The sequence below is a fragment of the Anomaloglossus baeobatrachus genome, chromosome 1 (assembly GCF_048569485.1).
Source record: "Anomaloglossus baeobatrachus isolate aAnoBae1 chromosome 1, aAnoBae1.hap1, whole genome shotgun sequence".
NCBI lineage: Eukaryota > Metazoa > Chordata > Amphibia > Anura > Aromobatidae > Anomaloglossus > Anomaloglossus baeobatrachus.
The window spans coordinates 932,084,686-932,110,924 of record NC_134353.1 but is presented as its reverse complement, the minus strand read 5'-3'; the positions used below and the strand labels follow the sequence as shown (position 1 = coordinate 932,110,924).

Sequence of the window (26,239 nt, the reverse complement as noted above, 5' to 3'; positions counted from 1 at the left end):
TAATAACTGACAGCCATTTTTTATATTGGGTTTGTAATAATTGGAGCCGGACTCCATCCATGCAGCAAAAAGCCCAATTTCGCCTCCTCTCAGATGACAGAGGCTTCGGTGTAACAAGGACAATATGGTTTTACAAAAAAGAAAATTGCTGAATTCTATTGACGTCCCGGCGTCTGGTATTTTACACGCTAGAACGAGGAGAGAGACCCCCGGCCCGGTAGACAGATCGTTAACAAATGGGCAATTGGTTTTATTGACTGTCTCAATGAAATGGCGAGCTTATCCTGAGATGAACCTTACCCTCAATTTAAGTCGGGGTGAAAAGTTTCCAGTTAATTTAAAATTTCTCTAAATAACAGGGATGGAAAATAGTTGGTTTTGTTTTTTGGTTAGAATCTTGAACCGTTTTTCTTCCTTAATTTATTTATTAATTATACGGCATAGAGTCAATTTTCTCACTAAGATGTACAATATATTATATATATATACACCAGCTGTACTTCCCGGCTTCGCCCGGGTTAATAACTGCTGTTAACAAAATAGAATGTATTAACAAAAATGTATTCTGCACACAAAAACCACAAAACAAATAGATATAAATGTAATTATAATGTCTGTCTCCCCCTCTGTATATATCTCTCTCTCTATCTCTTCGTCTGTCTGTCTCTTTCCCTAACTGTCTCTGTCTCTTTCTCCGTCTGTCTCAATATCTTTCCTTGTCTGTCTATCTATCTCTGTCACTTTCCCTGTCTGTCTCTTTCCCTCTCTTTCCCTGTCTGTCTCTTTCTCTCTGTCTCTTTCCGTGTCTGTTTCTTTGTCTGTCTCTTTACCTGTCTTTGTCTGTCTCTTACCCTGTCTGTCTCTTTCCCTCTCTTTCCCTGTCTGTCTCTTTCCCTCTGTCTCTTTCCGTGTCTGTTTCTTTCTCTCTGTCTCTTTCCGTGTCTGTTTCTTTGTCTGTCTCTTTACCTGTCTTTGTCTGTCTCTTACCCTGTCTGTCTCTTTCCCTCTCTTTCCCTGTCTGTCTCTTTCCCTCTGTCTCTTTCCGTGTCTGTTTCTTTATCTGTCTCTTTACCTGTCTTTGTCTGTCTCTTACCCTGTCTGTCTCTTTCCTTGTCTGTCTGTTTCCCTGTGTCTGTCTCTTTGTCTGTGTCTGTCTCTTTCCCTGTCATTCTGTCTCTTTGTCTGTGTCTGTCTCTTTGTGTCTGTCTCTTACCCTGTCTATGTCTGTTTCTTACCCTGTGTCTGCCTCTTTCCCTGTCTGTGTCTGTCTCTTTCCCTGGCTGCATTGTGATACGCCAACATTCCATATAAGGGCGTGGCTGTGCATTCTTCTGAAGTTCTGGCTGCACTGTGGCTCCCAGCTCCATTCGCTTTAATGGAGGCAGGTTTTTTGGTGAATAACTGTAAAGCGTGGGGTTAAAATTTCCCCTCAAAACATAGCCTATGTCGCTCTCGGGGTCCAGACGTGTGCAAAATTTTGTGGCTGTAGCTGCGACGGTGCAGATGCCAATCCCGGACATACACACACATTCAGCTTTATATATTAGATTGCTGTTGCTGACATTGTTAATGTTGTTGTTATTAATATTATTATTATTATTATTATTTATAATCTATTTTTGCAATTACTACTGAGCATCAAACTATTAGGACACTGTACAGAGAGTACACATATACCATATACATTACAGACCAAAAGTTTGGACACACCTTCTCATTCAAAGAGTTTTCTTTATTTTCATGGATCTAAAAATAAACCAAGAACCTAGAATATAAGACATATTTTCAGCTGTTTCACACTTTTTTGTTAAGCATTTCATTCCACATGTGTTAATTCATAGTTTTGATGCCTTCAATGTGAATCTACAATTTTCAGAGTCATGAAAATAAAGAAAACTCTTTGAATGAGATGTGTCCAAACTTTTGGTCTGTACTGTATTACATGTCCTTGATAGAGATGAGCACACTATTGGAAATTCTAATTTTTAAAATTCACAAATTTTTCCCAGGAAATTGAATTTGTATCAAATTTATTCACAGGGAATATAAAGTGCTCCAAAGCCTCCGATTGCCCTGAACAGACGTATATTCTCTTTTCTGCTCCACTGTTGCGCTTTCACACACTGTCTGTACAGTTTGTTCAGTGATTTATTACTTTTTTTACTGAATTTCCAAAAATTCTGCTTGAATGAGATTTGCATCAAATTAATTCACTCATCTCTTGTCCTTAATAACATGTATCAGGAACTGGAAATAATAATAAAAAATGAGGCAACACATCCAATAAGGCGGAAACAAGTGTAAATATGCTTTCTGCAGTCAAAAGTTTACATAAAATAAGAGTACTGCGCCTTTAAACAATATGGGACAGCCCATATGATGATGTCATGTCTTTGGAAGCTTCTCATTGGTTTATTGGCAACATATGAGTAAATTAGAGACTTTGCACAATGTAATAAAAATGCCTTAAAACATTCCCTCTTATTATTCTGGCATGTGGCAAATATAAATAATTTTGGTTCCTAATTGACCTAAAACTGGAAAGGTTTATTCTGATTTCATGTCAGATAGTGAGAAAAACCTGCAGATGTGTCTGTATAGAGAGGGAGGAAAACCTGCAGATGTGTCTGTATAGAGAGCGGAGGGAAAAACCTGCAGATGTGTCTGTATAGAGAGTGGAGGGAAAAACCTGCAGAGGTGTCTTTATAGAGAGCAGAGGGAAAAACGTGCAGATGTGTCTTTATAGAGAGCGGAGAGAAAACTTGCAGATGTGTCTTTATAGAGAGCAGAGGGAAAAACCTGCAGATGTGTCTGTATAGAGAGCGGAGGGAAAAGCTACAAATGTTTCTTTATAGAGAGCGGAGGGAAAACCTGCAGATGTGTCTATATGGAGAGTGGAAGGAAAAACCTGCAGATGTGTCTGTATAGAGAGTGGATGGAAAAACCTGCAGATGTGTCCTTATAGAGAACGGATGGAAAAATCTACAGATGTTTCTCTATAAACGGCGGAGGGGAAAACCTGCAGATGTGTCTGTATAGAGTTGAAGGAAAAACCTGCAGATGTGTCTGTATAGAGAGCAGAGGGAAAACATGCAGATGTGTCTGTATAGAGAGCAGAGGGCAAAACCTGCAGATGTGTCTTTATAGAGACCAGAGGGAAACTTCTGGTTTCAACTATCTCTATCTATCTCAACTATCTAGATGCAGATAAAATGTTTTTAGGTTAGATAAATTTGCCACATTTTTCAATCACATTTCTTTAATCACACTGATTGGGAAGGCAGATTACTTTCCCTCACATTTTATCATTTTTACACCTTCTGCACTTTATTTCTCAGTTTAACAATGTCAAAACAAATGTTCTCCTTTGTTTCTAGAATCCGGGTTACATCGACAGCAAATCTTTCTGCAACGACCCTCCAACCTTATAACCATTGAAGGACAGGACGCCGTTCTGGAATGTGCAGTGTCTGGATATCCTACACCCACCGTCTTCTGGATGCGAGGAGATGACGTCATCCCCACCAGGCAAGTATTGTTATCTTCTGAAGAAATCTGGAAATATCCAACTATATTTTATTCTACAGGAGATGCAGTTACTATAGTCATTCATCCCCCCTCTCTCTTTCTTAATATTCTCTTGCTTTTAGTTATATGGAGAGACCCCTCCCCCCCATATATACTCCAGTGTAGAGGCTTAGTTCATGGATTTGGTGTCTCAATAAATTATTGCTTATAAGATCTTGAAAGGTAACATAATTGAGGGAGGTAGTAGGTAGCTTCTACTTCTAATAATAACTAATAATCGAGGGAGGAAGTAGCTAACTTCCAAAAACTAATAATTGAGGGAGAAAGTAGCTAACTTCCAAAAACTAATAATTGAGGGAGAAAGTAGCTAACTTCCAATAACTAATAATCGGGGGAGGAAGTAGCTAACTTCCAAAAACTAATAATTGAGGGAGAAAGTAGCTAACTTCCAATAACTAATAATTGAGGGAGGAAGTAGCTAACTTCCAATAACTAATAATTGAGGGAGAAAGTAGCTAACTCCCAATAACTATTAATTGAGGGAGGAAGTAGCTAACTTCCAATAACTAATAATTGAGGGCGGATTAGCTAACTTCCAATAACTAATAATTGAGGGAGAAAGTATCTAACTTTACCTTCTCGTAATAACTAATAATCAAGGGAGGAAGTAGCTACATTTTCTTTCTAGTAATAACTAATAATTGAGGGATGAACTAGCTAAATTCTCTTTCTAGTAATAACTAATAAGTGACATAGGAAGTAGCTAACTTTGTCTTCTAGTAATAACACATAAATGAGGGAGGATTAGCTAACATCTCCTTCTAATAATAACTAATAATTGAGGAAGGAAGTAGCTAACTTCTCCTTCTAATAATAACTAATAATCGAGGAAGAAAGTAGCTAACTTCTCCTTCTTGTAATAACTAATAATCAAGGGAGGAAGTAGCTAAATTTTCTTTCTAGTAATAACTAATAATTGAGGGAGGTAGTAGGTAGCTTCTACTTCTAATAATAACTAATTATCGAGGGAGGAAGTAGCTAACTTCTAATAACTAATAATTGAGGGAGAAAGTAGCTAACTTCTCCTTCTTGTAATAACTAATAATCAAGGGAGGAAGTATCTAAATTTTCTTTCTAGGAATAACTAATAATTGAGGGAGGTAGTAGGTAGCTTCTACTTCTAATAATAACTAATAATCGAGGGAGGAAGTAGCTAACTTCTCCTTCTAATAATAACTAATCGGGGGAGGAAGTAGCTAACTTCTCCTTTTAATAATAACAACTAATAATCGAGGGAGGAAGTAGCTAACTTCTAGTAATAACTAATAATCGAGGGAGGAAGTAGCTAACTTCTCCTAGTGATAACTAATAATCGAGGTAGGAAGTAGCTAACTTCTCTTTCTAGTAATAACTAACAATTGAGGAAGTAACTAACTTCTAATAATAAATACTAATTAAGGGAGGAAGTAGCTAACTTCCTCTAATAATAACTACAACTTAATAATTCACTGCACTCTCTAAATTTTCATGCAATAGTAGAATTTATTTGTGGTATACTGTATACAAAAATTGTTTTCGATAGTGATAAGCAACTTGTCACTGGGGACGTTTCGACCCATCCGGGTCTTTTTCAAAAAGTCGATGTGGGAAAGGTTCCAGGATCAAGGAGGTGTTGGGGTGCTGACATCTGTATGGCGTGTGTAATAATAACTAACAGCATATAGGGATTTTACAGCATATTTTTTATTTTATTTATAGGAAATAGAGTATGTTTTTCACTAACTATTACAGAGAAGGGGCCTGGTTTTGCTACTGAAATGAGCATCTGTTAATAAAATGTGCCCTGATGTCCTGCTTACAGCTTCAGTTCCAGCACCTCAAGGTCCAGCACAGAGGAGAAAACATTCACTCACCTGTCAGTGATGTTTTGTTTTTGAAGGGGGCTGGCTGACTTAAATTAGCTAAGTCAGTACCCTTCATTGTATATTTATTCGTGAAGAAGACGCTGGATAACTTCGAAACATGTAGAATAAACAACACTTGAACTTTTGATGTTTCATGGACACTTTTTTTTTCCCTTATTCTATTGTACATGTAATGTTAGTGATAGATAGAAAATGGTACTGGCTTAGCTGAGCAATCAGCGTTGTTATCAGACACATAGAAAAGGAAGTAAATTCTGTCCTGAATCCGGAGTGACAGTGAAATATAGAGACACATTTTGTCAGTGTTTTATATATATATATATATATATATATATATATATATATATATATATATATATATATATATATATATATATATATGTGTGTAAATGCACTGGGAGGTGGGTGGGGGGAGCAGTGAATATGCAAATTGTATTTACATACATTTGACTAGTATGCACGAGACACTGAATTCTATGAGGCTTACAGCAAAATAACAGGATAAGGTAGAGCAATGAAACTTACTAATCCTGAAAGGTATTTTTAAGTCCTGTTTCAGTAAGATAGTGAATGCACTGGGAGGTGGGAGGAACAGTAGTGACTATGCAAATTGTATTTACATACACTTGACTAGTCTATGGAGCTAACAACAAGATAACAGCTGAGCAATCAGCATTGTTATCATTGACATAGAAAAAAAAGCAGAAATAAATAAATCCTGTCCCAGATCCGGGGTGACAGTGAAAGATGGAGACATATTTTGTCAATGTTAGGTGTGTGTATGTGTGTGTGTGTGTGTGTGTGTGTGTGTGTGTGTGTAAATGCACTGGGAGGTGGGTGGGGGGAGCAGTGAATATGCAAATTGTATTTACATACACTTGACAAGTGTGTATAAGACACTGAAATCTATGGAGATAACAACGAGATAACAGGATAAGGTAGAGCAATAAAAGTTACTGATCCTGAAAGGTATCCTTAAGCCCTGTATCAATATGTTAAAGAATACACTGGGAGGTGGGAGGTGGGAGTAGTGAATATGCAAATTGTATTTACATACATTTGACTAGTATGTTTGGAACACTAAATTCTACTCGGCTCACAGCAAAATAACAAGATAAGGTAGAGCAATACAACTTACTGATCATGAAAGGTATCCTTAAGTTCTGTTTCAATATGATAGTGCATGCACTGTGAGGTGGGAGAGGGAGCAGTGAATATGCAAATTGTATTTACATACACTTGACTAGTCTATGAAGCTAACAATAAGATAACAGGATAAGGTAGAGCAGTAAAAGTTAATGATACTGAAAGGTCTCCTTAAGCCCTGTTTCAATATGCTAGTGAATGCACTGGGAGGGGGAGTAGTGAATATGCAAATTGTATTTACATACATTTGACTAGTATGCACGAGACGCTGAATTTTACGGGGCTTACAGCAAAATAACAGGATAAGGTAGAGCAACGAAACTTACTGATCCTGAAAGGTATTTTTAAGCCCTGTTTCAATATGATAGTGAATGCACTGGGAGGGGGAGTAGTGAATATGCAAATTGTATTTACATACACTTGACTAGTCTATGGAGCTAACAACAAGATAACAGGATAAGGTAGAGCAATAAAAGTTACTGATCCTGAAAGGTCTCCTTAAGCCCTGTTTCAATATGCTAGGGAGTGCACTGGGAGGGGGAGTAGTGAATATGCAAATTGTATTTACATACACTTGACTAATCTGCACGAGACACTGTATTCTACAGAGCTTACAGCAAGATAACAGGATACGGTAGTGCAATAAAAGTTACTGATCCTGAAAGGTATCCTTAAGCCCTATTTATATACAACATTACTATTGTATTACTATATACTGTATATACTGGCAGGATGTCTAGATAGTTCACTGTCAGCCCCGGATCCATATCAGGATCTATATTTCTCTCTATTTCTCTCTCCCTATATATATATATATATATATATATATATATATATATATACACTATATTTTTGCAATGTCAGCTGTGACTGGTGGTGTTTCTGACTTTCAGTGATGTAAATATCTCATTATAACTGTATTTTCTTTCTCCTGTCTCATTATTATTGGAAGAATTGCATTAAATACATCACATTTTCCTGCCCGGTGTAATTCAGCGTTTTAACTTTTCCTTTATGAGGTCTGGGAATGGCTGTGTGTTATTTTACAATCATTACAAATTCATAGAATATGCAGCTTTCAGATGTAATGACAACATAGAGGAAAGTGCAAGAGATAACATGTAACACCTGCGAGCCGAGATATCATTAATTCTGATTGTGCGGGATTGTTCCATTGGCAAAAGACTATTGTATTTTTCAAGATGCATCATACACTTCACTGACTATAGAGTGGGAAATTACAGGACTGTGAGGCATAAAGGGCTTGAAAACCCGGCACAGAACAATGAAGTAAATGTAATCTTACAGAATACGTGTGTGAGTTTTAAACACACAAATAACAGGGTAGAGTAAACATCCCGCTAAAATTGTATTTATTTTTTTATTTCAGAACATTTTAGTAAAATTGACTTTTTGACTTGAAAATATCTGTTCATCCAAAACCAGGATTCAAGCTTAATATTTTATGAAACTATCACATTGGTCTTCTGGGCATCTTCTCATCATATAGTCTCATAAGTATTTTTCTTGGTTCTTTTCCTATTCTATGTATTCTATGTGCCCTTGTCCACCCATTGCCTAGTTCATCTTACTTTCTATCGGGTGTAGTGACATGTAAAATGATATGTGGAGTCCGTGTAGTAATACCATGGAATTCGGGGAAATATGAGTTTATAACAGATTAGTGTGTATATATATATATATATATATATATATATATATATATATATATATATATATATATATATATATATATATATTATAGCTGTACATATAAGCCTTTATTTATCTGTCTCTTTTCTCCTGTGGCTGACAACAGCAGGGAGAAAGTAAAGTGCTCAATCAGCAGGGAGAAAGTAAAGTGCTCAATCAGCAGGGAGGAAGTAAAGTGCTCAATCAGCAGGGATGAAATAAAGTGCTCAATCAGCAGGGAAGAAGTAAAGTGCTCAATCAGCTGGGAGAATTTAAAGTGCTCAATCAGCAGGGAGGAAGTAAAGTGCTCAATCAGCAGAAAGGAAGTAAAGTGTTCAATAAAGCAGGGAGGAAGTAAAGTGCTCAATCAGCAGGGAGGAAGTAAAGTGCTCAATCAGCAGGGAGGATGTAAAGAGCTATATCAGCAGGGAGGAAGTAAAGTGCTCAATGAACAGGGAGGATGTAAAGAGCTATATCAGCAGGGAGGAAGTAAAGTGCTCAATGAACAGGGAAGATGTAAATGTGCTCAATCAGCAGGGAGGATGTAAAGTGCTCAATCAGCAGGGAGGAAGTAAAGTGCTCAATCAGCAGGGAGGATGTAAAGAGCTATATCAGCAGGGAGGAAGTAAAGTGCTCAATGAACAGGGAGGAAGTAAAGTGCTCAATCAGCAGGGAGGAAGTAAAGGGCTTCAGTAACTTAGGTTTTAAATTGAGAGGAAAAGATCAATTAAATGGAAATAAAATTTGTGCCAAATTTTAGGACCAGGTAAATTCAAACAATTTGCAGTTCAATTCATATAAAATGGCCACAAAAAATGCTTGCCACCACTTTCTTAAAGGGAATCTGTCAGGTGAATTTCTATTACAGTGCTAATATCATTAATTAGAGCTTAGAAAGACCTTATAGAATCAGTAACTTTTCTAGCTCTCCCTCTTCCTGTTATTTTCTGGGAAGCTCCAGAGAATTCAGTGTGAAGTAGTAAGTAGTCAAGCATATGTAAACACAAGCTGCATGTGCCCTGCTTCGCCCTCCCACGTCTCAGTCCTGGCATCAATGATCGTAAATCTGAACTGAATTTGCACTCCTGACCCGACCCATATTCCCTCCCACCTCTCACAAGTGATAGTGAATGCACTGAGAGGTAGATGGGGGGAGCAGTGAATATGAAAATTGTATTTACATGCACTTGACTAGTGTGCAGGAGACACTGCATTCTATGGAGCTTACAGCAAGATAACAGGAAAAGGTAGAACAATAAAACTTACTGATCTTGATAGATCTCCTTAAGCCCTATGTAAACACAACATTAGTATTGTACTGCAAAATAACCTGACAGATTCCCTTTAATACAAAAAATCAAATATGTAATGCTCACATGACCTTAGGAAGGGCTCAAGGAGACTTTTCAGGATTAGTATTATTGCTTTACGTCATTCTGTTATCTTGTTGTAAGTTCCATAGAATTCAATGTGATGTAATAACTAGTCAAGCATATGTAAATACAAATTAAATTGCATATGCCCTGCTACTACCTCCCACCTCTCAGTGCTGGTATCTGTGATAGTAAATCTGAACTGAATTTGCCCTGCTGCCCCCACCCTTACTCCCTTCCACCTCTCAGCAGAGATAGTAAATGCACTGGGAGGTGTGAATATGCAAATTGTATGTTCATACACTTGATAGTGTGCAGGAGACACTGAATTCTATGGAGCATACAGCAAGATAACAGGATAAGGTAGAGCAATAAAACTTACTGATCCTGAAAGATATCTATAAGCCCTATTAAAAGTTATACGTATTGCACTAGAAAATCTCATGACAGATTCCCTTTAAAGCAGAAGATTGCTTCAAATATGAAATGTTCACATGACCTCAGACAGGGATACGATGGCCTCCACATAATGTCTTTCAGCTGCGCACATCACATGCTAATGAAAGGATCTAGCCTCTATAAAAGCAATGACAGGGAATGAAGTAGCCAGCAGCCATTTTAGAGTGCATTTGGATAGTGAATGGTTATTATATATTTCACCACAGCCACTTGTGTCGAGGTCACTTTGACATAAGCGCAGCTGTAAATAATGACATGGACCGCATATCCAAAACTTATACATCGATAAAATATGTGAAGCCCACTGACAAATCTCCATATGGGTTTCTGACCTTAAAGGCTGTGCATGACCTCTGCTGGAGCAATATCTCACCAACAGGGGGAGTAGCCTGGTACCCCACAGCACCCATGCGGCAAGGCAGAGCTCCTATGGCTTTAGGCCACAGAACCCAACTGTCATGGCAGCACAGTCATAATGGCCACCACATACCACCAACACTAAGTTCTAAAAGATATAGAAAACTCACCCTCCAATTGGTCTCAGACTAAAAGTTAAGAGTTAAAATAGCAGGAACCCCCTTCCAGTCTCCTGCTAATTAAAAACAATTGAGCCAAATGGGAGGAGAGTTGGTATCAACAACAAAAAAGAGGGAACAGACCATTCAATATACCATTGCTGTAGTAAAAGACTTGGTGTCAGGCTGCCAGCAGGGGGAGCTGGTGTCCTGCAGGGAAAGACACTACACGGAGCTGAATGAGCAAGGAGGGGAACTCCCAGTGTGTGCTAATGCAGTGTCTGCTAGCATCAGCCAGACAGCTGAAGCTGTGGTGCATGCGGGGGACGGTCAGACAGGGCCGGGTCATACACAGTACGGGCAGCAGGAAGACCGGGGGAACTAGCAGTGGAGGAGTCGAGATCAGGCCGAGGTCGGTACCAGAGGAAACAACCGAGTGGGGAGGTAGGAAAGGGGGAAACAACCGGGGCTATTGTGGGAAGAAGGTGGGACAGAGGAATGGAGGAACGACTAGGGAACAGAACACAGACAGAGGCTTAGGGCACAGAGAGGGGACGGATCAGGATCACACTTACAGGGACCAGCACTCACAGGCAAAGCAGCGCTAAGCTTATAGCTGGCGCTGGTTCACTGGAAATGTCAGCTTTTAAGGCATCCAAGCTCCGGAATTGAGGCCCGGGAGAAGGCTCCGCCCCCTAGCCATTTGGACGGTAAGGCGAACCATGACACTTGGACTACACATCCAAAACTTTGCCGTTGATCTATTGCAGATAAGCTGCTCAAAAATGTGTGCGCACTGGTTCTCATTAGAGGGGTTATCCAAGATTTTAGTGATTTTTTTGGGGGTTTTTTTTGTATGGGATTAAAAACTTACCGTAGGTAGTTGCTAATGAACTGCCTGTCCTGTCCCCTGGCTTAGTCCATGACTCTCCGGCTTACCTTGACCTCACATGAAATTCTCCTTTAAAAGGGTTATTCAAGATTTTGGTGATTTTTTTTTTTTGTATGGGTCTAAGAATTTACCAGCCGGTAGTTGCTAATGAACTGCCTGTTCTGCCCATCAGCTCAGGCCATAACTCTATGGCTTCCTTTGATCTCACATGAAGTTCTTCTTTAATGGGTTATCCAAGATATTGGTGATTTTTTTTGTAGTGGGCTATGATCTTACCGGCAGGTAGTTGCTAATGTGCTGCCTGTTCTGTCCACCAGCTTAAACCATGACTCTCTTGCGTCTTTTGACCTCACATGAAATTCTCCTTAAAACATTTATCCAAGATATTGGTGTATTTTTTGTCTGGGATTAAGAACCTACTGGTAGGTAGTTGCTAATAAACTGCTTGTACTGCCCACCAGCTCAGGCCATGACTCTCCGGCTTCCTTGGACCTCACATGAAGTTCTCCTTTAAAGGGTTATCCAAGATATTGGTGATTTTTTGTGTATAGGGCTAACAACTTACCAGCAGGTAGTTGCTAATGGGACTGCCTGTCCTGCCCACCAGCTCAGACCATGACTCTTCGGCTTCCATCGACCTTACATGAACATTGCAACTTTTTCTCTTCCGGTCTGCTCTGTTGACAAGTCGTCACTGCCGATGTCCTGATGATTGACAGCCGACGTTCCAATGCTCTGAAGAAGCTGCTCTGTCAACAAGACGTTACCGGAAGGAGAATCGCCAGCAAGAGTGGTCCATGACCTCTCTGAGCCGGAAGAGATTAGCGCTTGGCAGAATAGGCAGAAATGTATCAACTCTCTGCCGATAAGTTCTTAGCCTCATCCAAAAACAAATGAGCAATGTCTCGGATAACCCCTTTAAGAAGATACAGCCAATGCTCCATGGGAAAGAGTATGTAAATTTTTGTTTTTTCCAAGAAGAAAACAAAAATTGCCTTTGGAGATCCTACTCTATAAAGAATTGTCTGACCATTTAACCTACAACACAACCACCGAAGGATATTGACCACGCGTTTCACTTCTTTTTCCCAGATTCATATTTTTAAGTATTTCACCACTTCTTTCTTATGTAATTTGACCTCCTTTGACCTCTACAATATATTTTTTTATATATATTTTCCAGGACAAGAAAATATTCTCTCCTTGGAAGCAGCAATTTGCTGATTACTAACGTGACGGATGATGATATGGGCACATATACCTGTCTGGTAACCTACAAGAGCGAGAACAGCAGTGCGTCAGCGGAGCTCAGCGTCCTGGGTAGGTGACCGCGCTCCATGATTACATCCATTGTGGAACCCATTGAAATGAGTCTTATAATTATCACTTAAAGGCTATTTTGTATATTTTCTCCACAAGCGCCTACTTCATTAGGCGCGTGATAAAGTATTCATTTAGTATGTTTCTTAATTTCAGGTTGAACATTACTGAATCATGTAATTACTGATCTGTTCATAGTTTGAGGCTGTGGTGTTTTGCGTCGTTGATGATGGGCAAATAAATTATTAGAACTGAGCTTTTACGTAACGCGAAACCTTCTTTTCTAATTTTGGATGATAACAATAACTAACAATGACTCAATCGCTTTTCTTTGAAGTGATGATGATAAATCCTCACGAAATCCCCAAAGTCTACCTCAAGTCCACCTGCGAAACTTAATAAAAAAATTTAGAAAAAATTCACTAAAACTGTCTAAAGTATAGAAAGTGTACACTTAAGGGTACTTTGCACGTTGCGACATCGCTAGCCGATGCTAGCGATGCCGAGCGCGATAGTCCCTGCCCCCATCACACATGTGATATCTTGTGACAGCTGCCGTAGCGAACATTATCGCTACGGCAGCTTCACACGCACTTACCTGCCCTGCGACGTCGCTCTGGCCGGCGAACCACCTCCTTCCCAAGGGGGCAGGTCGTGCGGCGTCATAGCGACGTCACATGGCAGGCGGCCAATAGAAGCGGAGGGGCGGAGATGAGCGGGACGTAAACATCCCGCCTACCGCCTTCCTTCCGCATTGCCGGTGGACGCAGGTAAGGAGATGTTCCTCGCTCCTGCGGCTTCACACACAGCGATGTGTGCTGCCGCAGGAACGAGGAACAACATCGTATGTCCTATTGGTGCGACATTATGAAAATGTCCGACACTACACAGATCGCCGATATACCCGATTTACTACGCTTTTGCGATCGTTTATCGGCGCATCTAAACGTTACACATTGCGACATCGTTACCGGCGCCGGATGTGCGTCACTTTCGATTTGACCCCGACGATATCGCAGTAGCGATGTCGCAGCGTGCAAAGTACCCCTTAGATTAGACAGTCCTAATATCATAGAATTATAGAATGGTGGAGTTGAAAGTGACCTCAAGGGCCATCAGGTCCAACCCCCTGCGAGCACAGGCTTTCCTATATCATCCCGGCTATATCTTTATCCAGATTCCGCTTGAATATAATGAATAATATGGCAAATGTACCAAATTTATATATATATATATACACAGGGTGGTCCAAAAGTAGGTGGACAGTATGCGTAATAGGGTTATCAAACATGGTGTAAAGTGAAACTGACTCAGTTGCCCTTAGCAACCAATCAGATTCCACCTTTCACTTTCCAAAGAGTCTGTGAAGACTGAAAAGGGGAATCTGATTGGTTGCTAAGGGCAACGGAGTCAGTTTCACTTTACACCATGTTTGATAACTCTATTACACATACTGTCTATAATAATAATAATATTTATTCATTTATATAGCGCTATTAATTCCACAGCGCTTTACATACATTGGAAACACTGTCCCCATTGGGGCTCACAATCTAAATTCCCTATCAGTATGTTTTTGGAGTGTGGGAGGAAACCGGAGAACCCGGAGGAAACCCACGCAAACACGGGGATAATATATATATACCAAAGTGAGAAAAACCGGGCACCGCTAATCCAAAGAGTATACTGTTTGTTTGTTCCTACAGAGCATAGGATCCAGGTGCACGTCCTAGGGCGTACGCCGTATGTATATCCAAGTGGAGACAGAATAGGCGGCACTCAGAGGCATCCAAATGCAGAAATTATTAAAAATTCATACCAAGGGGTGCATGTGGTGGGGGAGGGTGAGGACTAAGGCACAACGCCAGACGGCCATGACTGGACCCGTGGAAGCACAAAGGTGCGAAACGGCTCGCCGTCGTCCTGCGTTGTTCAAATATATGTATCCGCTTGAATATAATGAATAATATGCGCCAAATGTATCAAATTTAGATGAGGTGGCTCCTTTGCTCAGAGATTTGGACCAAACTTTTGGCACAATTGTGGTGTACAATATTGCATCTCAAACCACTTCTCCTTTCATGTGGTCACGAAGTGACGACCGGGGTTCCACCAGGAATAAGGGAACACCTGGCGAGCACCGCAACATCAACAGGTTATACCATGAATATGATACAATGGTGGGCCCTGGATTTTGGGATAGAGGAGTGGTGTCACTTCCTACACTGATCTGAGGCTGATATAAACAAATGGAGAACACAGCTTACCGGAGAATGTAGGATGAAATACGGTGCTTGGGTAGCCTGATCAAGCTCCCAGATAAACAACATAAAGGATTAAGGTTATTAGTCCAGCATCCGCAGTAGATTAAAAAACTACTTTAGTGAAAAAATTAACATCAATAGGGGAGAAAACGACCTCACATAATGGAAGCACACATCCAAAAAATTATGAAAATATTATATAATTTTATTAAGTCCATAGAAAAAAGCATGACTAGCATTGATACATTTCAAGCAACAGTGTGCTCTTAATCATGACAAAAAATGCATTATCTGAGGCTGATCCCTGCCCTTCCTAACATCCCTATACGAGTCCTTCCCCTCGTCGCCGATCACGTGCCTAGGCCCTGACTTGCCCAGAACTCACCCTGACTAGTGAGAAGGCCGATGAGAGCACTAGTCTCACCTCTGCAATAATACAAGGGTAGGAAGACAGAGACCGAGAGGGGGATTGAGACACAAAAAGGAAAACATTCCAAACAAGTCTAATGTATCTAACACCACAGCTGCAATTGTCATGACACCTCAGCTTCTTTCAGAGATTGGCTCCTTCCAAAGTGGTCAGCATAAGAATGATGAGATTCTATAATTGGCATTAGATATTTAGACACATGACTATTTATAGCAAATGGGAGTGGTCACAAAGAGCTGCACCTGAGATTAAGGCTCCAAAGGATAGTCAACTAGGAAAGAGTCATTAACCCCTACAGCACCAAAAAAGCATATACATTTAAACACAAGCTGCAGACCTGTGCATAATAAGATATTGTGACCTTCTGGTCCCAAATTCGCCAGAGGTCCCCCCAGAGCAGGACACACTCATGACAGTCACATTGCCTTTCAGATAAGGCACAGTTGTTTGCTAAGCAACTCAAAAAGTGTGTAAAAGGAATAATAAATGTGGCACACAGCATGTAAGGCAGCATTGGGTGCAAATTATGCCAAATTCTGGGGCACTCAGCTTAGTACATGGGAAATTACTCCAAGGTTATGTTCACACAGAGCAGTTCTCCTCCTTAATGCAAACTCAATATTTTAATATTGCTCCAAACAAACTAAAAGAAATACCGCAAAATAATATTGAAAATAGTTTTGATTTAAACTATATTTTGTTTTATGCATATGTGGCACCCCTGAGGCTTCAGTTGCCTTAGGGGCACCACACATACAGCTACAGTGCAGACTTATGTTACCATGGATACAGACTACAAATAAACACTGTGTAGTCGGACCCTGCAGTCACATATATCTGTACTATTAATGCAAATAAGGATGAAAAGCAAAAACACAAACAGCCAACAAGTGCTGAATCTTAGAAAAAAAAAGTCATAGGGGTTGTTTAGGAAAGCATGGCAACTTTCTTCCAGAAACAGCGCCACACCAGTGCACAGGTTGTGTGTGGTATTGCAGCTCAGCTCAATGGAACTGTAATTCAAATCCGGACACAATATATAAACAATTCTGATGGTATTTTTTAAACAACCCCTTAAATAATAATAATAATAATAATAATAATAATAATAATAATAATAATAATTATTATTATTTATTTATTTTATTTAATTCTTTTAATATTTTCTGTCTTTGGATTTTTTTGTGACCTCCGTTGATGCTTTATCTTTTCTTTTTCGGGAGAAGTCAGATTTTTAAGAGCCGTCATTCTTTATTTTTTTCTTTCTTACAAAACATTAAAATATCTTGACAACTTATCTCTCACACTTGCGTAAGACGACTATTTCAGACGATTGTTATGTGACTGCTCGGTTCCCGCAAAGTGAAAAATAAACCGTTGCATCCTCAGAAATTCAATTGTCAGCGAGACTCAACAATACGTGGAAACCACAAACCAGACAAAGGACGATAAATTCAAAAGAGCCAATTTCTCATCAACAAAAATATAGAAAATGGAGTTTAAAAAAAATGATAAAACAGATTTGTTCCCGTCCTTTGTTCTCAAACACAATCTGAAATCAGGAAAGAATCAGACTCGATCTCACCCTATAATTTAAAAGAAAAATATATAATTCTGTATCTCTTACATCTCACAGAACTCTGCATTCTACACATTTCTTTTAATTCTTCCTATTGTGTTGTTTGCACTGAAGAGACTGAAGAACCAAGTAACTAATTGTAGCGAAACCTAAAGTTGCTTGGTTTCAATGCAAAATTTGCCACTGGTTCTTCACCGGTGCGTTCCAGCAAAAAAAAAGGGAATCTGATGGCAAAAAAGTATTTACCATATTTTTGGGAAATTTTAAAGAGGTTGTCTACTACTTTACCATTAAGGGGTACTTTGCACGTTGCGACATCACTACTGCGATCTCGTCGGGGTCAAATCGAAAGTGACGCACATCCGGGGCCGGTAACGACGTCGCAACGTGTATAGCCTAGATGCACCGATAAACGATCGCAAAAGCGTCAAAAATCGGTGATTTGTGTAGTGTCGGTCATTTTCATAATTTTGCTGCAGCGACGGTACGATGTTGTTCCTCGTTCCTGCGGCAGCACACATTGCTGTGTATGAAGCCGCAGGAGCGAGTAACATCTTCTTACCTGCGTCCCGCCTGCAATGAGGAAGGAAGGAGGTGGGCGGGATGTTTACGTCCCGCTCATCTCCGACCCTCTGCTTCTATTGGCCGCCTGCCGTGTGACGTCGCTGTGACGCCGCACGACCCGCCCCCTTAGGAAGGAGGCGGTTCGCCGGCCAGAGCAACGTCGCAGGGCAGGTAAGTGCGTGTGAAGCTGCCGTAGTGATAATGTTCGCTACGGCAGCTATCACAAGATATCGCATCTGCGACGGGGGTGGGGACTATCGCGCTCGACATCGCTACAATCAGCTAGCGATGTAACAGCGTGCAAAGTACCCCTAAGGGTATCCTAAAGGCCCTGTTACACACAACGATGTATCTAACGATATATCGCCGGGGTCTCGGATTCCGTGACGCACATCCGGCATCGTTAGCGATGTCGTTGCGTGTGACACCAACGAACGACTGTTAACAATGGAAAATACTCACCAAATCGTCCATTGTTGACACGCCGTTCATTTTCAAAAAAGCGTTCATTGTTGAGGACGCAGGTTGTTCGTCGTTCCCGAGGCAGCACACATTGCTATGTGTGATACCCCGGGAACGCCGAACTACAGCAATGAGGAAGGAAGGAGGTGGGCGAGATGTTACGGCCGCTCATCTCCGCCCCTCCGCTTCAATTGGGCGGCCGCTTAGTGACGCCGCTGTGACACCGCACAAACCGCCCCCTTAGAAAGGAGGCTGTTCGTCGGCCCTAGCGACGTCGCTAGGCAGGTAAGTCCGTGTGACGGCTCCTAACGATATTGTGTGCCACAGGCAGCGATTTGCCCATGACGCACAAACGACAGGGGCAGGTACGCTCGCTAGCGATATCGCTGCATGTGATGGGGCCTTTAGGATAGGTCATCAATGTCTGATCTGCTGGGTCCGACACAAGACAACGCTGGCAGTCACCTGTTCTCGGTGCCGGCGGTGGCAGCAGACATCTGGAAATGCTCAGTTGCATAACTGCCCTGTGTTTTGAAAGTGGCCGCAATGGCCGAGTACTTTACATCCGCCTTTTATTGATTTCCATAGGAGGTGGATTGTCACGCTACAGGGAAGTACCAAGCACACGGTGAAAAGGAAGGGAAGGGAAACCCTGTATCTAGGGAAAGGGATGATGATGACCTCTGACCAAATAATGGTGGCCTGGTGGGGGAAGTTCAGATTGATTTGGGTTCTTGTCAAGCTAGGTATGGGAAATTACCAAGCGAGCGGCAAAGGGAACCCTGTGTTTAGAGAAGGGGAAGATGATGACCCTGACCAAACCTACTGCTGGTCCCTGAGGTCCCTCACCACCCTAGATAGGTTCCGCACCTATGCGCCGAGTCAGAGACGTAACCCTAGGATGATCCTAGAGCTGGGCCCTAAATAGGGAACGCATGGGATGAGCTCTTGTTCAACCCCACTGACCATTATAGAAGACACAAGGGGGACACATGGTGGGAAAAGCATGAACTACTTATCTACAGATGATTCAGGTAGATGTTCAGCAAAGCTTTCTGCAACGATACCATAGAGGAGTACAAGCCACCTGCTTGACAGGGCTTGAATGGACTGAAGAATATCACCAGCACAAGTCGAAAGGAAGAAAAGGATATATAAGCACCAAGAGAATGCTGATGATTAGCAGCTGGGTGGAAGGAGAGCTCCTGCTGGGTCCAAAAGGTGGAGAGATGAATCCAGCAGGAAAGCTACCTATACCAATGAATACTGACAGCAGGAACAATGGAAAGTCAGGGAGCATTCTGCGCAGCCAAACACTGTGACCTACTATGGCTTGAAACTACATGACTGTCAGTCACATATGACATGGATGTGCAGTACCCGGCCACGGCTGCTATCAGAAGACAGTGCAGCTCCGAAACTGAGCATTTCCATCTGCCTGCTGCCACCAAAAACAGCTGATAAGTGGGGGTTCTGGCTCTCGGACCCCGGACAATCAGACATTGATAGCCTATCCTAGTAATCAAATTTCTCATGATCCTTAAAAGAAAAAATTGTGGAATTCACCAATATTTTACTTTCTACTTGCTAATATAGCCACTTATTTCCTTTGGGCTGAAACAGCCTTTACATCATCACTGCAAATATAGACCTTTACTTGCTCCCTGCTGATATAGCCCTTTATTTCCTCCCTGCTGATATAGCCATTTACTTCATCCCTGCTGATATAGCCATTTACCTCCTCCCTGCTGATATAGCCATTTGCTTTCTACTTACTTCCTCCCTGCTGCTTTAGCCCTTTACTTCCTCCCTGCTGATATAGCCCTTTACTTACTCCCTGCTGATATAGTCCTTTACTTCCTCCCTGCTGATATAGCCCTTTACTTCCTCCCTGATGATATAGCCCTTTACTTTATTTCTGCTGATATGGCCCTTTACATCATTCCTGCTGATATAGCCCTTTACATCATTCCTGCTGATATGGACCTTTATTTCCTCCCTGCTGATATAGCCCTTTACTTCTTCCCTATGATTTAGCCATTTACTTTTTCCCTTCTGATATAGTCCTTTGCTTCCTCCCTGCTAACATAGCCCTTTATTTCTTCCCTGCTGATATAGCACTTTACTTCTTCCTGTCTGATATAGCCCTTTTACTTCCTCCCGGCTGATATAGCCCTTTACTTCATTCCTGATGATATAGCCCTTTACTTCCTCCCTGCAGATATAGCCCTTTACTGCCTCCCTGCTGAAATAGCCCAATACTTCCTCTTTGCTGATATGGCCCTTTACTTCTTCCCTGCTCATGTAGCCCTTTACTTCTTCCCTTCTAATATAGCCCTTTACTTCCTCAGTGCTGATATATCCCTTTACTTCCTTCCTGCTGGTATAGCCCTTAACTTTTTCCCTTCTGATATAGCCCTTTACTTCCTCCCTGCTGATAATGCCCTTTATTTCCTCCCTGCTGATATAGCCCTTTACTTTTTCCCTGTTGATATAGCCCTTTACATTTTTCCGTTCTGATATAGCCCTTTACTTCCTCCCTGCTGATAATGCCCTTTATTTCCTCCTAATATCAACTAGAGGAGGAACAAGAGAACCAGGGGCTATGATCTAGAGTCTGATATGAGCTAGTAATCAAATTTCTTATGATCCTTAAAAGAAAAAATGGTGGCATTTTCCAATATATTACAATATCTCAAGAGCAGCATTTTTTATAGGATCAAAATATAGTGACTTATTGAGACACCATGCTATTACACATGTGGCATCTGCCAGCCATAATATTCACTGGTAGGAACCCTGTACATACGGAGTACAGAATCCTTACTGTAATCCTGGTCCCTATAGGTAGGGACAGGAATATGAGACTGACATTGCTCTCTAATCTGTGCCACTTTTCTCTTTGTGTTTATTGACTTGACCTTCTTTGATGCCAGTCATTGCCCAAAATATTCGATATCCGCACATTATGCTCTTATATACGAGTCAAATATGGCGAGTGCGTGATATTCTACGGATAGAATCACAAATAAAGCAGTCATTTTACTTACCCATTAAAAGAGCTTATGTTTGATGAAGGAAAGCAAGCTCAGGCTCATCTTATAAATTGGAGAGATAAGTGGCCCTGTGGGGGGAATAAGACCGCTGCCATTATATCAAACACGCCAGCGTCCATTAGCATGGCATTGACAGTAATAATACCGAATCACAGGAAAGGCTATATTACCCCATAACTGCTTGGTAATGATGCAGGTATTACTGCGCCGCGCTCTGTGGCTCTATTCTCCCAGCTGTTTGGATAGGAGATGCATGATCGAGCATCCACTCACTGCCTGTGAGTTATGAAAATGTATCAACACAGCAGTGCCGAGGAAACCTGCGGGGTCTGCGAACTGGAGGTCAGATCAATGAGTGTCTGCTGAGGCAGCAAGGTGAAATTATACTCCGGGGAACCAGGACCATAAATTGGGCAAGTTCCTGGAAACGTAATTTATGCCTTTTTAAAAAATAATCTGAGAAAGAAACATTTAAAAAGATGTCTTTTGCTGCATTTGCAAATGTTGCCTACAAGGATGTAGAAAAGTGGAAAAAAAATAAATAAATAAATATATATGTGCATATATACATGTATTTTTATATTTATATATATATATATATATATATATATATATATATATATATATATTTATATATTTATTTATTTTTTTAAGTACATGTATTTTTCATTTTATTCGAGTGTGTGTGTGTATATATATATTTACATATATATATATATGAAGATATATAAAGATGTACGGTATATATACAGCATACATATGTATATATATATATATATATATATATATATATATATATATGTATATATATGTATATATATATATATATATATATATATACAGTATATATATATATATATATATATATATATATATATATATATACAGTATATATATATATATATATATATGTATGCATACTGTATATATATATGTGTATATATATACATCGAGTATGTCTGTGTGTGTGTATATACCGTACATATATATATATATATATATATATATACTGTGTGTGTGTGTGTATATATGCATATACATCTTTATATATCTTCATACATACAGTATATATATATATATATATATATATATATATATATATATTATGTATGCTTATATATATGCAGTGCAGACCAAAAGTTTAGACACACCCTTCTCATTAAGAGTTTTCTTTATTTTCATGGTTTACACTGAACGCATCAAAACTATGAATTATCACATGTGGAATGAAATACTTAACAAAAAAGTGTGAAACAACTGAAAATATGTCTTATATTCTAGGTTCTTCAAAGTAGCCACCTTTTGCTTTGATTACTGCTTTGCACACTCTTGGTATTCTCTTGATGAGTTTCAAAAGGTAGTCACCGGAAATGGTTTTCCAACAGTCTTGAAGGAGTTCCCAGAGATGCTTAGCACTTGTTAGCCCTTTTGCCTTCACTCTGCGGTCCAGCTCACCCCAAACCATCTCAATTGGGTTCAGGTCTGGTGACTGTGGAGACCAGGTCATCTGGCGTAGCACCCCATCACTCTCCTTCTTAGTCAAATAGCCCTTACACAGCCTGGAGGTGTGTTTGGGGTCATTGTCCTGTTGAAAAATATAACATGGTCCAACTAAACGCAAACTGGATGGAATAGCTTGCCGCTGCAAGATGCTGTGGTAGCCATGCTGGTTCTGTATGCCTTCAATTTTGAAAAAATCCCCAACAGTGTCACCAGCAAAGCACCCCCACACCATCACACCTCCTCCTCCATGCTTCACGGTGGGAACCAGCCATGTAGAGTCCATCCGTTCACCTTTTCTACAAAGACATGGTGTTTGGATCCAAAGATCTCAAATTTGGACTCAACAGACCAAAGCACAGATTTCCACTGCTCTAATGTCCATTCCTTGTGTTCTTTAGCCCAAACAAGTCTCTTCTGCTTGTTGCCTGGCCATAGCAGTGGTTTCCTAGCAGCTATTTTACCATGAAGGCTGCTGCACAAAGTCTCCTCTTAACATTTGTTATAGATGTGTCTGCTGCTAGAACTCTGTGTGGCATTCACCTGGTCTCTAATCTGAGCTGCTGTTAACCTGCGATTTCTGAGGTGACTCGGATGAACTTATCCTCTGCAGCAGAGGTGACTGTTGGTCTTCCTTTTTTGGGGCGGTCCTCATGTGAGCCAGTTTCTTTGTAGCGTTTGATGGTTTTTGGCACTGCACTTGGGGAAACTTTAAAGTTTTCCCAATTTTTCGGACTGACTGACCTTCATTCCTTAATGTAATGATGGCCACTCGTTTTTCTTTACTTAGCTGCTTTTTTCTTGCCATAATACAAATTCTAACAGTCTATTCAGTGGGACTATCAGCTGTGTATCCACCAGACTTCTGCACAACACAACTGATAGTCCCAACCCCATTTATAAGGCAAGAAATCCCACTTATTAAGCCTGACAGAGCGCACCTGTGAAGTGAAAGCCATTTCCGGTGACTGCCTCTTGAAGCTCATCAAGAGAATGCCAAGAGTGTGCAAAGCAGTAATCAAAGCAAAAGGTGGCTACTGTGAAGAACCTAGAATATAAGACATATTTTCAGTTGTTTCACACTTTTTTGTTAAGTATTTCATTCCACATGTTTTAATTCATAGGTTTGATGCCTTCAATGTGAATCTACAGTTTTCAGAGTCCTGAAAATAAATAAGTCTTTGAATGAGAAGGTGTGTCCAAACTTTTGGTCTGTATATATATATATATATATATATATATATATATATATATATATATATATATATATATATATATATATATAATATACACTCAGACTACTATTGGTGCAACCTGGGCCACATCCACCTACAACACAGATAGAATTGTACATGCAGTGAGCTATTGGATGGCAAAGAGCCCACATTGTGTCCTTGCACACGGGCCCTCTTCTGTGTGTCTCCTCCTCTATATATGCAGTATGTATATGATGTATATGTGCAGTTTATATTAGAGATAAGTTAATTTTTTGAAATTCGAATTTTCCAGCATCTCCAAATATAAAAAAAAATAATAATAATTTGCACCAAAATAATTCGCCTCAAATTGTATATAGTGCAAAGCACTGAAAAGTCTGCAAACTCCTTTCTAGATCTTTAACACAAACACAGACTAAGGGGTACTTTGCACACTACGACATCGCAAGCCGATGCTGCGATGCCGAGCGCGATAGTACCCGCCCCCGTCGCAGCTGCGATATCCTTGTGATAGCTGTCGTAGCGAACATTATCGCTACGGCAGCTTCACATGGACTCACCTGTCCTGCGACCGTCGCTCTGGCCGGCGACCCGCCTCCTTATTAAGGGGGCGGGTCGTGCGGCGTCACTGCGACGTCACATGGCAGGCGGCCAATAGGAGCGGAGGGGCGGAGATGAGCGGGATGTAAACATCCCGCCCACCTCCTTCCTTCCGCATATCCTACGGAAGCCACAGTGACGCCGGTAGGAGATGTTCCTCGCTCCTGCGGCTTCACACACAACGATGTGTGCTGCCGCAGGAACGAGGAACAACATCGGGCCGTCGCGTCAGCATAATCATGGATTACGCCGACGTTGCACCGATGATACGATTACGACGCTTTTGCGCACGTTAATCGTATCATCGAGCCTTTACACACTACGATGTCGCATGCGATGCCGGAAGTACGTCATTTTCAATTTGACCCCACCGACATCGCACCTGCGATGTCGTAGTGTGCAAAGCCGGCCTTACTTGTCACAGGTGACTGACAGTCCTGTGGTGTCCGGCAATAGAAGGTCACAGTGTTTGGCTGCACAAACTACTCCCTGACTTTCCATTGTTCCTGCTGTTAGTATTCAGTGTACTGGGTATCTCCTCTGCTGGGTTTTCATCCTTTTCCCTTTAGGACCCAGCAGAGCTCCTTTTCCCTTCATCTGTTAATCATCTATATTTCCCGGGCCTTGTGCTTCTGATATTCAGTTCCTTCACAAGTTCTGAATGCAAGCATGTGGCTTGTACTCATCAGTAGAATTATTGCTGCTCTTTGCTAAACTTCTTACTGATTTGTCTAGAGATAAGTTGTTTTGTGGTTTTCTCTTGTTTGTTATCCCTGTGTGTCCTTTAGTGTCTAGTGGGGTTGACAAAGAGTTCATCCAATCCACTCCCTAGCTAAGGCCCAGATCAGGATCAGTCTAGGGTCAGGTATCCGGCTTGGCGCATAGGTGCGGAACCTATCTAGGATGGTGAGGGAACCCAGGGGCCAGCAGTAGACTTGGTCAGGGGTCCTTAGACCGTCCGTTCCTTAGACCCTTTTGCCATTTGCTTGGTACATCTCCATACCTAGCGAGACATTAGTACTGTCAAAGGGACCTTAACACATATGATTATTGGTAACTATTCTTCACTGCTCTGCTGTCGCATACTATCTGTACAGTATCTTGAGTATTTTTTGGCTTTTTCTTCCTATCTCTGTGGCTAAGCCGTGACATCCTTTACCTACTCAAATTCACCCAAAAATGGGTACTTCAGGCTATTTCTTCCTATCTCTGTGATGTCCTTTACCTACCCAGATTCACCTCAAAATGGCTCCTTCATTCCCAGCCTTGGCTTTTATACTGTAAATATGTAAAAGACTGACGTGCACATCCAACAGGTGTGAACAGGTGCTAGCTGAGAACACATAACTACAAAACATATATAGCTGCACACTGAAATGCTAACAATGAATAAGTGAACTCTAGTATTGCATTACTATAGGAATATTTGAAAAAAGAGATATTTATCTTAGGTATTGGTCAGTGCATGTGAGCCCGGTCACCACGGCAAGGTAATCCATGTATACTGGCCAGGAAAATCCCTCCTCATTTAACTGCTCTATATCATATGGATAATAGCAGGGAAACCAGTATGACTATTACTAATGCAATCATTTACACTCAAAGTGGCTTGGACTGTGATCTTATTGGCCAGGTTCGTAGATTTCCTAAAATTCGACATACATGCATAGATGCAACCACATGCCCTCAGACACACCATATCCTTAGACACTAACAT

General features: G+C 40.8%; 1 protein-coding gene across 1 annotated transcript in view; it reads left to right on the top strand.

Annotated features, from left to right (window-relative positions):
• The window catches only part of DCC (DCC netrin 1 receptor), a 1,217,792-nt gene that overhangs the window by 610,041 nt on the left and 581,512 nt on the right, over positions 1 to 26,239 (top strand). The window contains exons 4-5 of the mRNA XM_075328185.1: positions 3,378 to 3,528; positions 12,714 to 12,850. Of these exons, the coding sequence (XP_075184300.1) occupies positions 3,378 to 3,528; positions 12,714 to 12,850 (288 nt within the window). The remainder of the gene's footprint in view (positions 1 to 3,377; positions 3,529 to 12,713; positions 12,851 to 26,239) is intronic.